General features: G+C 54.2%; 1 protein-coding gene across 3 annotated transcripts in view; it reads right to left on the bottom strand.

The window, feature by feature from the left end:
- The window catches only part of MPPED1 (metallophosphoesterase domain containing 1), a 96,267-nt gene that overhangs the window by 72,568 nt on the left and 11,025 nt on the right, over window positions 1–12,674 (bottom strand). For all 3 annotated transcript variants that reach the window (XM_054675992.1, XM_054675993.2, XM_054675994.2), the window contains exon 2: window positions 9,975–10,276. In XM_054675992.1, the coding sequence (XP_054531967.1) occupies window positions 9,975–10,198 (224 nt within the window). In that variant the 5' untranslated portion in view covers window positions 10,199–10,276. The remainder of the gene's footprint in view (window positions 1–9,974; window positions 10,277–12,674) is intronic.

Genomic DNA, 12,674 nt, shown 5'->3' with positions numbered 1-12,674 from the left:
GGCAAAGCATGTTTGGCCCCCAAGCCTCAGTTTCCCTGTCTGTAACATGGAAACGTCGGGTTGGGGGGCTGTTGGGAAGGTTAAAGGGAGTGAGAAGTGGGTGCAGTGAGCATCTGCCCTCCGAGCTGAGGTGCTGCACAGCTTCCAGCCTTTTGTTCGTTATCACCCCCAGAGTGGCCTCCTCAAGATGTCTTTTATTTTCCCCTACTCACTTCCCTCCCATGAAGCTTTAGTACAGCATCACAGAGGTGCCGTACGTGTGTTTAGGTACCTCACATCCACCTCTGCTTTAGACAGAAGAGCAAGACGTTTTCTTCACTCCCCAAGCACCAGATTTTACCCCTTAGGGGCGCTATGGCCCCCACTGAAACCGCATGGAGTAAAGCCTATGGTCGGGCGATGAGGACGACTGCCCGGGCTGTGCAGCGCACGTCCGCCGTCGCAGGACAGCAGCACGGGAGGGGGAGTTTCAGGAGAACGTGTGAAATAAAGACCCTAAAGGAAAGGTGTCCATTTCTCAAAACTGTAAGACAGTATGATCATTTCTAGACCAAGGGCCTTCCAGGGCTGTGTCAGAAAACACTCCTGGAGTCAGAAGACCAGGCTTTCCACAGCCTGGGTCTGCACATCTGTAAAACGAAGCTACTTCACTGAGCAAAAATAACATTTTAAAAAGCGGCATAAACGTAGGTTCTTGTGCCTCAGGAGCCTATCGTGGCCCTCCCGTTTGACAGACGAGGATGCCAAGATCCAGCCGGGCTGAGCAAGCAGCCCTGGGCACCCCAGTGCAGAAATGTGGACGTGGGCTAAGACCCTGGCTCCCGGCACCCCGTGGGCTAAGACCCCAGCTCTCCATCCAGCGCGGTCTCCACTACACGTTGCCTCCCCAGGTGAATGGTTTTACCAGGCTCAAAACTCTTAAAAACAACGCAATGACATTTCAACAAGCAGCTCTCTCCAAATGAGTATGCTGCTCGAGGAGTTGTGTTTAAATCTAATTATGCGGCAAACCACAAGCGGTGCCATATCAGTTACATAAATACTTTTAAAGACATCTTTCTAATTATCCTTTTTTTTTTCAGACAATATACTTCGAAGAAATTTAATTAACACCTTACGAGAGACGTGGGTTCAGCATGCTAATGTGCAGGGCGCACTAGCGCGCTCCATCCGCCGCAGCCGGAGGCGCCGAGCCAGCCTCTCCCCACCACGATGCCGCGGCGGGAGCGCGCACCCGGGGCCCCTTCCTGGGGGTTGCTAGGCCTAGGGAGAATCCCAGCAAGTCAGAGCTGGGCTACGCTGGGAGGAAAATGAATATGAATCCGATGATGACCAACCAGGGAGGTGCTAGGAGCTTTTCCTCTTCTCCTCCATTCACTCATTCACTCATTCACTCATTCACTGAGTACAATACATCCTGAATGACTACCGTGTGCCAGCCCTGAGCTCAGCGGAGGGCCACAGGGATGAACCAGGCTGACCCCTGCTCACAACAAGCCCAGGGACTGATGGTGGCAGCAGATTTGGCCAGACGATGACAATACAGCCAGCACCTTTGACAGGGCAGCAGAGGGGACAGGGCGCAGAGAAGGCCCTAACCTGGCCTGGGGTCTTCTGGAAGCTTCCATCAGGGGTAGTGTCTGAGCTGGTCTGGAAGCTGAAATCTCCTTCCCAGAAATTCCCACCACTCTTCTGTCCTCTGGGGCCCCCAATGACCCCCACTCCCCATGACAGACAGCTGGTGTGACCTACATACCCTGCCGCCCCCACACACACAGTTGATCAGACCAAGGGCAGCCAATTGCTACTGGGCTACTGGCCTGGCACAGGAATTCAAGTGAGCCAATCAAATTCATTCATTCATATTCTCTCCCTCTCTCTCTCCTCCCTTTCTCTCTCTTTCCCTCTCTCTCTCCTCCCTTTCTCTTTCCCTCTCTCTCTCCTCCCTTTCTCTCTCTCCTCCCTTTCTCTCTCTCCTCCCTTTCTCTCTCTCTCCTCCCTTTCTCTCTCTCTCCTCCCTTTTTCTTTCTCCTCCCTTTTTCTCTCTCCTCCCTTTATCTCTCTCTCCTCCCTTTCTCTCTCCTCCCTTTCTCTCTCTCCTCCCTTTCTCTCTCTCTCCTCCCTTTCTCTCTCCTCCCCTTCTCTCTCTTTCCCTCTCTCTCCTCCCTTTCTCTCTCTCCTCCCTTTCTCTCTCTCCTCCCTTTCTCTCTCTCCTCCCTTTCTCTCTCTCTCCTCCCTTTCTCTCTCCTCCCTTTCTCTCTCCTCCCCTTCTCTCTCTTTCCCTCTCTCTCCTCCCTTTCTCTTTCCCTCTCTCTCTCCTCCCTTTCTCTCTCTCTCCTCCCTTTCTCTCTCTCCTCCCTTTATCTCTCTCCTCCCTTTCTCTCTCCTCCCTTTCTCTCTCTCCTCCCCTTCTCTGTCTTTCCCTCTCTCTCTCCTCCCTTTCTCTTTCCCTCTCTCTCTCCTCCCTTTCTCTCTCCTCCCCTTCTCTCTCTCTTTCCCTCTCTCCTCCCTTTCTCTTTCCCTCTCTCTCTCCTCCCTTTCTCTCTCTCTCCTCCCTTTATCTCTCTCCTCCCTTTCTCTTTCCCTCTCTCTCCTCCCTTTCTCTCTCTCTCCTCCCTTTCTCTCCTCCCTTTCTCTCTCTCCTCCCTTTATCTCTCTCCTCCCTTTCTCTTTCCCTCTCTCTCCTCCCTTTCTCTCTCTCCTCCCTTTCTCTCCTCCCTTTCTCTCTCTCTCCTCCCTTTATCTCTCTCCTCCCTTTCTCTCCTCCCTTTCTCTCTCCTCCCTTTATCTCTCTCTCCTCCGTTTCTCTCTCTCCTCCCTTTCTCTCTCTCTTTCTCTCTCTCCTCCCCTTCTCTCTCTCTTTCCCTCTTTCTCTCCTCCCTTTCTCTCTCTTTCCCTCTCTCTCCTCCCTTTCTCTCTCTTTCCCTCCCTCTCTTCCTTTTCTTTCTCTCTGTGTTTGTCTCTCTCTCTCTCTCTCTCTGTGTGCCTCTGAGGTTTTGAAGATGTCATAAGGTGACCAAGACTAAATCAAAGAGACAAAGAGAGATGAAGACGGGAGAGACAGGGAGCACAATGCCACCCCCCAGCTGCGAGGGCCCCGACAGTCTACCCTCTGGGAGCCCCGCCTAGCAGAGGAGCCCTAAGAGGGCCTCAGCTCCCACCCACCACCAGCCAGCCAAGAGCAGTGCGGTTCTGAGGGCTCTGGTTGGGCTGGGCCTGCTGCTGGAGCCAGAGATCTTTAATTAACTCCACTCATATTTCCCTGCACCCCGAGGCTTCTGGAGCACAGCGAAGATGCAGACCTAGTCATCCCCAGAGAAAGAAATAGACTCTCATTTCCCGACACAGTCCCCCAGCTATTTGGATTGCAACAAATGCTCAACTTTGAAATAATAACAACAGTAATGATTTCAATGATCCCCACGCATCAAGAGCTCATTATGTGCTGGGCACGTTACAGGCAGTGGCTCTCTTCATCCTCATAATGACCATCTAAGCAGGGTACTGTGGGTAGCCCCATTTTACAGGTGAGCAAACCGAGGCTCAGAAAAGGCTGACTTGTCCATGATCTTAGCTACAGGAGTTGGTGCAGCTGAAATTTGAAGCTGGTTTTTGGGTCCAGAACTCACACCAGGCTGGACTATTACCAGGCTGGACTTCATTTCATTCAATCAACCTATGGACAAATCTTACTGAATGCCTCTAAATGCCAGGGACCTGCTTGGTATAAGGATACATCTGTGGGTGGGACACCCACAGAGGCCACCAGTGTGAAGATCCAGAAACCTGACTATGTTTGCAAGTGAAGGAAAGAGCAAAAAGAGTCAAAATATGGAGAAAGAGGCCAGGCACAATGCCTCACACCTGTATTCCCAGCACTTTGGGAGGCCAAGGCCGGTGGATCACTTGAGGTCAGGAGTTCAAGACCAGCCTGGCCAACATGGTGAAACGTCGTCTCTACTAAAAATATAAAAAATTAGCTTGGTGTGGTGGCAGGCGCCTGTAGTGCCAGCTACTCTGGAGGCTGAGACAGGAGAATCGCTTGAACCCGGGAGGCGGAAGTTACAGTGAGCTGAGATCGCACCACTGCACTCCAGCCTGGGCGACAGAGTGAGACTCTGTCTAAAAAAAAAAAAAAAAAAAAAAAAAATTAACAACAACAGTAGAAAGAGACAGTGAACAAGAGGGCATAATTTGAAGATCCAGCTATACCTGAAGCTAGACCCAAACTTGAAATTCTTAATATGGGCCAGTAGACCCCTTTTCATCCTTAAGGCAACTTAAGTTGTGTTTCTGATACTTGCAATGACAATGAAAAGTTAGTCCATGCCCAAGCTCCCAGCTACTAAGTTAAAGAGTGGAATTTAAACCCAGGACTTCACAACAGGAATCTGGGCGTCTAATCTCAACACTTTGTGACCACAAAAAAAAAAAAAAAAAAAAAAAAAAGTGCAAAATGGTTCTTTCTCAGTGACATTCTGCAGGGACCAGAGATAAGACGTGGAAGCAAAGGCTTCTTATTTCTTGGAGCCAAACTCAACTTCCCCAAAGCTTCTGCCTACTGGGGTGGTTCTGAGACCTGACACCCATCTCCAGCTCTCCCCAGCCTACACCGATCTTCTTCCCATGGGATTCCTGGCAGCAGGAACAGCACAGAGGAGAGAACGCGGCCTCCGACGCCAGACCCCAGGCTGGCACCCCAGCTCAGTGACCTCCTCCTCGCTGTGCCCCTGGACCCCACCAGGCTCCAGTCCTGCTCTGTAGGGTGGGGACAAGCCACTCCCTCTTTGTCATGTTGTGAGAACTTCACCGACCTTCGCAGCTGGAGCCCTGATGCCAACACCCCTGCAGTGCACTCTGGATCCTGCTCTTGATTCTTTCTCTCCCATAAGCCACTGGTTCTGTGCAAGTGCAGTTCCTGGTGCCAAAAGCCCAGAGAGGCATCAGAAGCAGAGGCTGTTACCCCTCGTAACCCTATTCCTGCAGAAATGGGGTGCTCTGAAGGTCCAGGCAGGGACAGCTTCTAACAACTATCCAGCCGTGTGACTGGGCATCAGCCTTTCCTTTAGTAGGAAAGGACCTCTAGTCCCTTCCTCTCATTTTACAAATGGGGAAACTGAGGCCTGGGGAGGCGCAATGACTGGCTGGATCAGCATCACACAACAACTGCCCCAACCCCTTGCCCAGTGCTCTTCCCACAAAGCACTGCGTCCAAGGGGACCCTGGCCACAGGACCCTCCTGCATCCCCACACCTGTCCTTCCTTCCCACATCCTGGCCTCTGCTCTTGCTGGTCCCTCTTCCTAAAGTGGCCCACTCCATGGAGGCCACAGTGCAGCTGGTCCTCCACACCCAGGGATTATGCCACCCCCACCCCCACAGAAAGTCCTCCGTGATCCCTGACACTCCTTCTGAGTCTTGCCGCATGTCCCGTTCTCACTCTCTTCTCTTTCCTGCTTCCTATTCCCTGTGCTAGGCACCAGGCATGCAGCCCCATGCTTGTGGAGGGGAGAGATGCTTGGGAAATCCTCCCACAAATGAATGTGTCAGCACAGACTGAACCAGGTGCCACAAAGCGTGCGCCACAAGGCCCAGTGCTGAGCACCTAGAGCTGCAGCGGGAAAGACTTCCCTGAGGTGGTGACACCTGGGTGAGATCTGAAGGAGGAGTCAGTGCTCACAGGGCAAAGAGCTGGGATCAGAGGGAACAGCATGGGCAAAGACCTCAGGCAGGAGGAAGACTGGAATGTTTGAGAAACTGGAAGCAGCCACCGCATCTGTTGCCCAGCAGGACAGGATGAGAGCCAGGCAGTGCCGGGGTGTGAGTCCTCCCCACCTGCTTTGCTCCTTGTCCCCCTCCCTGCACTCCAGGCTGAGCTCCATGTCTCCAGGAGCCTCTCAGTGTGTGGACAGGCCAAGGAGCCACACAGCACTGGGTGGGAATCCCAGCTCCCCACACTCACCTTCCAAAACCTTAGCATCCTCATCTGTAGAGAGGGTGTCCACACTGACCTGGGACAGCAGGAAAGGCCAGGAACAAGGCACAAAGGGACTACTCTAGGCCTGGCACGCAGCTGTGGCCTTCCATCCCACTCTGCTGTAGCTTCAAGGACCCGGTGCAGCCTGAGGGGCTCGAAGGGCCTTTAAGCGATGACTCAAGTCTCTGCCATAACGACTTTTAAAGGTCAGAGAGGAGTTGCTGTGCCTGGTGCCATGGCCCTGGGGACTTCAGTGAGAGCTCCAGGATAACCCTGTCCCCCAACACTCACTCTTGCCTTCTTACTGACCACCAGGCCAGTGGTCCGCCTACCCACCCAGAGCAGAAGGGCTGGGCCTGGAAGAGCCTCCTGAGACCCCCATAGGGTTTCTCAGTCACCGGGGCAAGGAGTCTTCAGCCTTGCTCACAACCTAGAGGCCCAGCTCCGGAGATTCATTACCCAAGCAAAGGCGGCCTCGTCACCAGCAGGGTCTCTGGGGGCAACTGCATAAATCACAGGACTCAACCAGAGGCCATGTTTGGACTGTCACTGTTGTTATTAAATATAAATTGTGGATTTATTAAATAAGGCTCCCTCGCTCCCTCACCCCAGAGACAAAGCCCAGGGTGGCGACAAATCACATGTCGGGAAGTGGCAGCCATCCCCCCACCGCTCCTGGGAGGGAGCAGCCGACTCGCCATGGAAATCCTTTCAGCCACCACCAGCAGCCTGCATGCTTCCGAGCTTGGGGTGTGGAGTCTGAATGAAGGGGCAGTGGGAGGCAGCAGCCCCCTCATCCCTGTGCCCACCCTGGCTTTACCCAGCTGTGTGCAAAGTTGTGTTTCAAAGCTGGAGCTCGGAGCATGCTCCCTCCAGGGCCCCACCCAAACCCCAGCTGCCTCGGAGCCAGCAGAAGCTGGGAACTCTCCCCTCTGCCGGAGGTGGTGGTGCAGAGCAGTCCAGGATGGGGTGGGGCAGGCCAGGTGTGAATCCTTGCGGGGCCTGCTCCAGCTCCCCAGCTAAGCTCCTTCTCCATAGCACTTACCATCACCAGCATCACACGCTTTCATGACCATCTGCTAACTGCCTGCCATCCACTGGATGTAAGCTCAGCACAGGCAGGGGTGCCTTCGATCACTGCTGGGTCCCAAGCGCCTCACCAGGCCCGGCATGTGCTACCAATGCTGAATGCTTGCTGCCCACTGAGCCTTCTCTACGAGGATTTAACTATTTCATCCCCAGTATTACTGTGCGCAGCATTTTTTTCACCCCCCAAGAACCAGTTTTCACCCCTTGGAGGTGCTGTTTCCTCCACTGAGAATGCATGGACTAGTGTCACGGGGGGTGAGGACCAGCTTTCCGAGCTATGCAGAGCGCATGCGCCATCCAAGGAGGGCGGCACAGCAAGGGGAATTTCAGGGGAACATGTGGTCCCTCGACCTGGAGTAGCCAGCTCCAGGTTGGCGAAACTGAGGCACCAAGCAGCATGAACCCCATCCAAGCAGGCAAGCTCAGCGCCCAAGGTCCTAAACAGTGAGAAACTCAGCAGCTCACAGACATCCCAAATGCGTGAATGAATGACTCAACAAATGAATGAATGGCCCTGGGTTGCTCGGTTAAATGGGGTAAATCACCCCCTCTCATTCAGTCATTCACCACCTTCCCTCAGGACGCAGCCCGGCCTGCAGGGGCCTGTGGTGTCTCCTGCACGCCCCCAACCCCTGCTGCCTGCCCAGCTGGGCCTCCGTACAGTTCTCAGAGACCCCTGTCTTCTAGCCACCTGCAGGCTCCGACCTGCCGCCCCTTCTGCCTGGCCCACTTCCTCCTCACACCCTCTCCCAACTTGCTACGCCTATTCCTCCTGCTCTGGCCTTCACCTAGAAATTACCCAGTTCTCCAGGGGGTCTTTCCTGGATCCCTTGAAACTGGGAAGCACCTCCTCAGCCCCCACTCTCTGTCTTCCTCTTTCCCTGGCTCTGTTCTCTGACTAGGAGCTCCCTAAGGGTGTGCCTGGCCCAGGCAGGGGCGCCGTGATTGACAGCTGTCCATGGTCCCACTGTGTGTGGTGCTGGGACCCTCACAAACCCCACCTGCCCTGGGAGGCCTTGCTGCTCTCTCCTTGCCCACTGGACAGGAGTTCAGCCTGGCCTCCGGGGACCTCAGGCTCAGTCACCTCTGACCCACCCAGTTGGAGGATGACCCTCACCAACAAAAGACAAAACCCAGCCCAAGGAAGGCCCCCATCCCTGCAGCCCCTCCCAGGCCTCAAGTCTCACAGACCGAGGAGCGGCAAGCCTGAGGCCGGGGGCCTTCCTTCCTGCCCAAACCCGCCAATCGGGCTCCAAAAACAGAAAACCAGAGGCAGCAGCCCAGATAGAAATCTACCAAAAAATAAAGTAGGCAGCCACAGGCAACACTAGCCCTGTGGCCCCACACGGAGACAAGCATTTTCCTGGGCAAGTGCCACTGGAAGAGGACAATCCCCGCCTGGAGCCTGCTGCCCTGCAGAGCCCTTCCCTGCACCTCCCTCTCCCCACAACAGAGGCCAGGCCTGAGGGAGGCCACACAGGGACGGGAGGCCGCGCCCTCACACACACCCCACCAGGCCAGGGTTTCGAAACCCCCTCAACTCCTTCTCCGAGTGGTCCGAGGGACAGCAGCTGGGACGCCACAAGCACCGCTGCCCTAAGATGGAGATCACAGCCCCAGAGGCGGCCCAGGGCCTGGACCCTTTTTGGGGCACCAGACCCACGGGCAGTCTGGAGGGCTTCCCGTAGGCCCTACAGCACTGGATCAGCCCCTGTCATAGCTCCCCCCTCCCTGTGCTGTCACCTCCCTGCTCTGCAGGGGTCATCCCTCATCCAGACCCAGCTTGGGGGTGGGCACCCAGAGTGGCCGGGTGAAGGTACAACAGCCAAGGGGACAACGGCCTCCACTCTCAGGCAGAAGCATGAACATCCACACACATCACAGCCCGAGGATGCGGGAGGCCCAGCAAGGAGAGCCCCGGGCTGGACTCAGGAAGCCTGGGTTCAAGTCCAGCTCTGGCACCTGCCAGCAGGGTGGGGCACCTCACGGGCCTGGGCCCCTGGTTCCTCACCAGGTAAGCTCTGTCGTGCAGGGCTCATGGGAGGAGCAATGGGGATAAAGGAGGAGGGGGGCTCCAGGAACTCAGGGAACCACCCAGAGCAGGGCCAGGAGCTCGACCACCTCTGGAGCCACCCCAAGCTACCCACAGCTTTCCAGGTCCTCGGGAAATCCAGAGAGGGAAAGGCTGGCCCCGCACACAGGCATCAGGACAAGTCCTCCTGCTGCTCACGGGGGCCTTGAGTCTGTGTGCTCCCCAGGGCCTCACTGCTTGAGCACCCCCAACGCCCCGAGGGGCAGACAACAGAATCCCCCAGTCCTTTTGGAAAAGCATCTCTGCTTTCACAGGAGAAGCACAGGGTCTGGACAAAAGGAAGGGCAGGGAGGGGAAATAAAAAGCCCAAGACTGGTGTCCTAACCTGCCATGGGGCTTGTGGCGAGCCCCTTACCCTCTCTGGGGCTCGGTCTCCCCATGTGTACAACGAGGAGCGTAAATCAGACCAGGGGTCGCCACTCAAATGCCAAGAAAGGGATCTGGAATGTGGCCCCCGCCAGACGCTGCCAGGAGGACATGTGGGCCTGGGGTTTCCAGGCCTTTGGGTTTTATAAAGTGAAGCCAGAAGTCTGGAGTTTTCTGTGCATCCACCTCATCTTTAAATATTTGTAAAACATGCTCCTGGCCAAGTGAAACAGGACTGCGGCCAGAATCGGCCCACAGGCCATCCATCTGCAACTTCTTGCCTGTCCCTCCCAACTCAGAGCCCCGATGATCCTAGGATTCCAGAATCGTTGCAGTCAACAAACATTCAACGCTTGTTACAGTGCCCCCAGAACCAGGAGGCACCCAAGACCATGCACCCACCCCAGGGGGCCGTCACCGCCCCCACCCCCACCCCACCGGTCCCACTTACATCTGCACATGCGGTGGCTGGAAGCGGCCCTGGTTGATGTTGTAGAAGGTGAAGGCCTGGGTGGGGTTGGAGCTGTACTCGTCCACCTCGATGATGAGCCGGCTGTGCTGGTGCCGCCGAGCGGCCATCACGTGGGACTGGGAGAATGCCATGCCCAGGCCGCAGGGGAGGAGGGCCAGGGCCTCCGCCTTCAGGACGCCGGCATCCCACCTAGAGCGCCACATGGACCTCCGCTGGCCGCCCCGGCATCTCCCACCGCTGCCGCCACCGCAGCCCGGCCCCCCGCCAGACCTGGAAACAGACTGAGGAGACGGAGCAGAACCGTGCGACAGTTAATCTGTTTGGGATTTGCTTTATTTAATGTCAGATGAAGATTTAGAAAGAGGGAGAGGGCGGGGGGAGAGGAAAAAAAAACACAGTCGTACAGCTCAGAAACTCATTACAAATCTTTCCAACTCAGCAGTTTGATGAATATACTTTGGTAAAAAGAAAAGGGAAGGGAGGGAGGGGACAAGAAAAAAAAGGAAAAAAAAAAAAAAACAACCCACAGCACTGTGGACGGATGCATGCATGGCTCAACGTGTTTAAATACTTAAGACATTTTTTTTTTTCCTTCAACAAAATCCTCCCGAGCCTACAGGGTGACAGTGAGCTGGGGTAAGACAATGGCTGGTATTTTGTAAACAGGTGAGTTAAGTTTTACTTTTCAGAATTGGGGAACAGGAAGGATTCTCCTACAACCCTCCCTCATCCTCCACAGACCCCCAAACACACCCACATGGCCCCACGCCCACACCCCTGCAAGCCTGAGCAGGTGGAGACAGCACGGGCGAAAATTCCTCCCTCGACATCAATTTCATCTAAAGATATCTTTTAGTGGTGCCCTGAGAAGGGATTTTCCCAGACATAGATGGTCACATACCCACTGGCTCAGGGGTGGTAGTGCAGGTAGGGGCAGAGATGGTGAGCGAGGAGGAACCTTTTGCAAAAATCTCCTCCGATGCCTCACTACCGTCTCTCTCGTAAGGATCTCGGGAACCCTAATGTGCCCCGTCAATCTTTGAATTGCAGCTTGAGAATGCTGCAATATTTTTCAAATCTTTTTCACTGGGAAGTGCAGTTTGCATTTATATTTACTGGGCTTAAATATCCCTCCAACCGACCCCACCTTGGGGTCAGTGTAGAACTCTGTAGAAACTTGGAAATGCAGGCCCCAGGTGAGGCCCCATCCTACCCCAACACACGGCACAATGGCCGACGCCTCGTTACTCAGACCATCGAGTTGTCTTGTTCCTTTTCATAATTATTTTTTAAACTGTGTAAATGGGAAATGCCTTGAAGACTTTTTGTCGTTGTTTTCAGTTTGGGTCATTAAGACCCTCCGACGATTCCTTTTGCGCTGTATTTAACCAAGGAGAAAATAACATCATTTAAACTATTCCTGGACAGTCATATCGCAATCACATTAAATGAAGAAAAATCCCCTTTGCTTTGCGCTTGGAAGAAGAATCGACACAGTCAGAAAACAAATTAGATTAGGAAAAAGACAAAAATTAGAGACTGGAGAACATTTTAATTATGTGCAAAGGAGAAATGGGTTCTTAATTTTTTTAAATCTTGATCATCTCCCTAGAAGGTGAAATAAATAGCAATATCCTCCTTCTCCCACAGACCTCTAAAGACACTTCCTGATTCCCAAAACATATCCCTCTTCTCCACCTGCAGAGACAAGGGGGAAAAAAATCTCCCTTTTCCTGGGGACACACTTGCGCCATTGTTTTGTCCTGTGGGTTGTTTCAAAGTGAATTGGCTCTCCCTGCAGGTGCTACGCAACAGAACTGTAGGTGGGGGAGCAGGGGCCTGCACCCCTCTTGTCTGTAACTGCTGCCCGGCACCCAGAAGGCCTCAGGCACCAGATGCCAAGTTCCAGGACGCTGCATACTCTGAGCCAGGCCCGCCCAGATCTGGACGGGGGTCAAGCCCCAGCATGGCTGACTTGCTGTGCGACCTTAAGCCAACTTCCTAACTTCTCTGAGCCTCCAGCTTCCTCTTCTAGAAGATGGATTTGAGGCCCGGTGCAGTGGCTCACACCCGTAATCCCAGCACTTCGGGAGGCTGAGGCGGGCGTATCACGTGAGGTCAAGAGTTTGAGACCAGCCTGGCCAACATAGTGAAACCCCCTCTCCACTAAAAATACAAAAATTAGCCGGGCACTGTGGTGCACACCTGTAATCCCAGCTACTTGAGAGGGTGAGGCAGGAGAATTGCTTGAACCCAGAAGGCGGAGGTTGCAGTGAGCCGAGACAGCGCCACTGCACTCCAGCCTTGAGACTCTATCTCAAAAAAAAGAAAGAAAAGATTTGATAGTAGCAATGCCACCTCCTGGGGGTTGTGCAGGTTAAATGAAGAAGTAAGCAGGAATCCTGAGTACAATGCCTGGTGGGTCCCAGGCGCCGGCTCACCTCAGCTGTGATGGTCACAGTCACTATTCTGCTCAATTTGATCCTTACATATTGAGGAGCTGCTGTCAGCAGGTGCTGCCTGAGTACTGGACACCCTTGGTACGAGGGTGTCAAGTGCGAACCAAGGGGCCAGTTCCAGGAGCAAGGGGTGCCAGACGGGCCCTGGAGAACTCAAATATTTCTCAAATGCAAGCTGACCACATCACATCTCTACTTGAAATCCTTGCAGTGGCTTCTC

This window comes from Pan troglodytes, chromosome 23 (genome assembly GCF_028858775.2).
Source record: "Pan troglodytes isolate AG18354 chromosome 23, NHGRI_mPanTro3-v2.0_pri, whole genome shotgun sequence".
In the NCBI taxonomy this organism is placed as follows: domain Eukaryota; kingdom Metazoa; phylum Chordata; class Mammalia; order Primates; family Hominidae; genus Pan; species Pan troglodytes.
The sequence above is the reverse complement of the archived record's forward strand: the minus strand, read 5'-3'. Positions and strand labels throughout refer to the sequence as shown.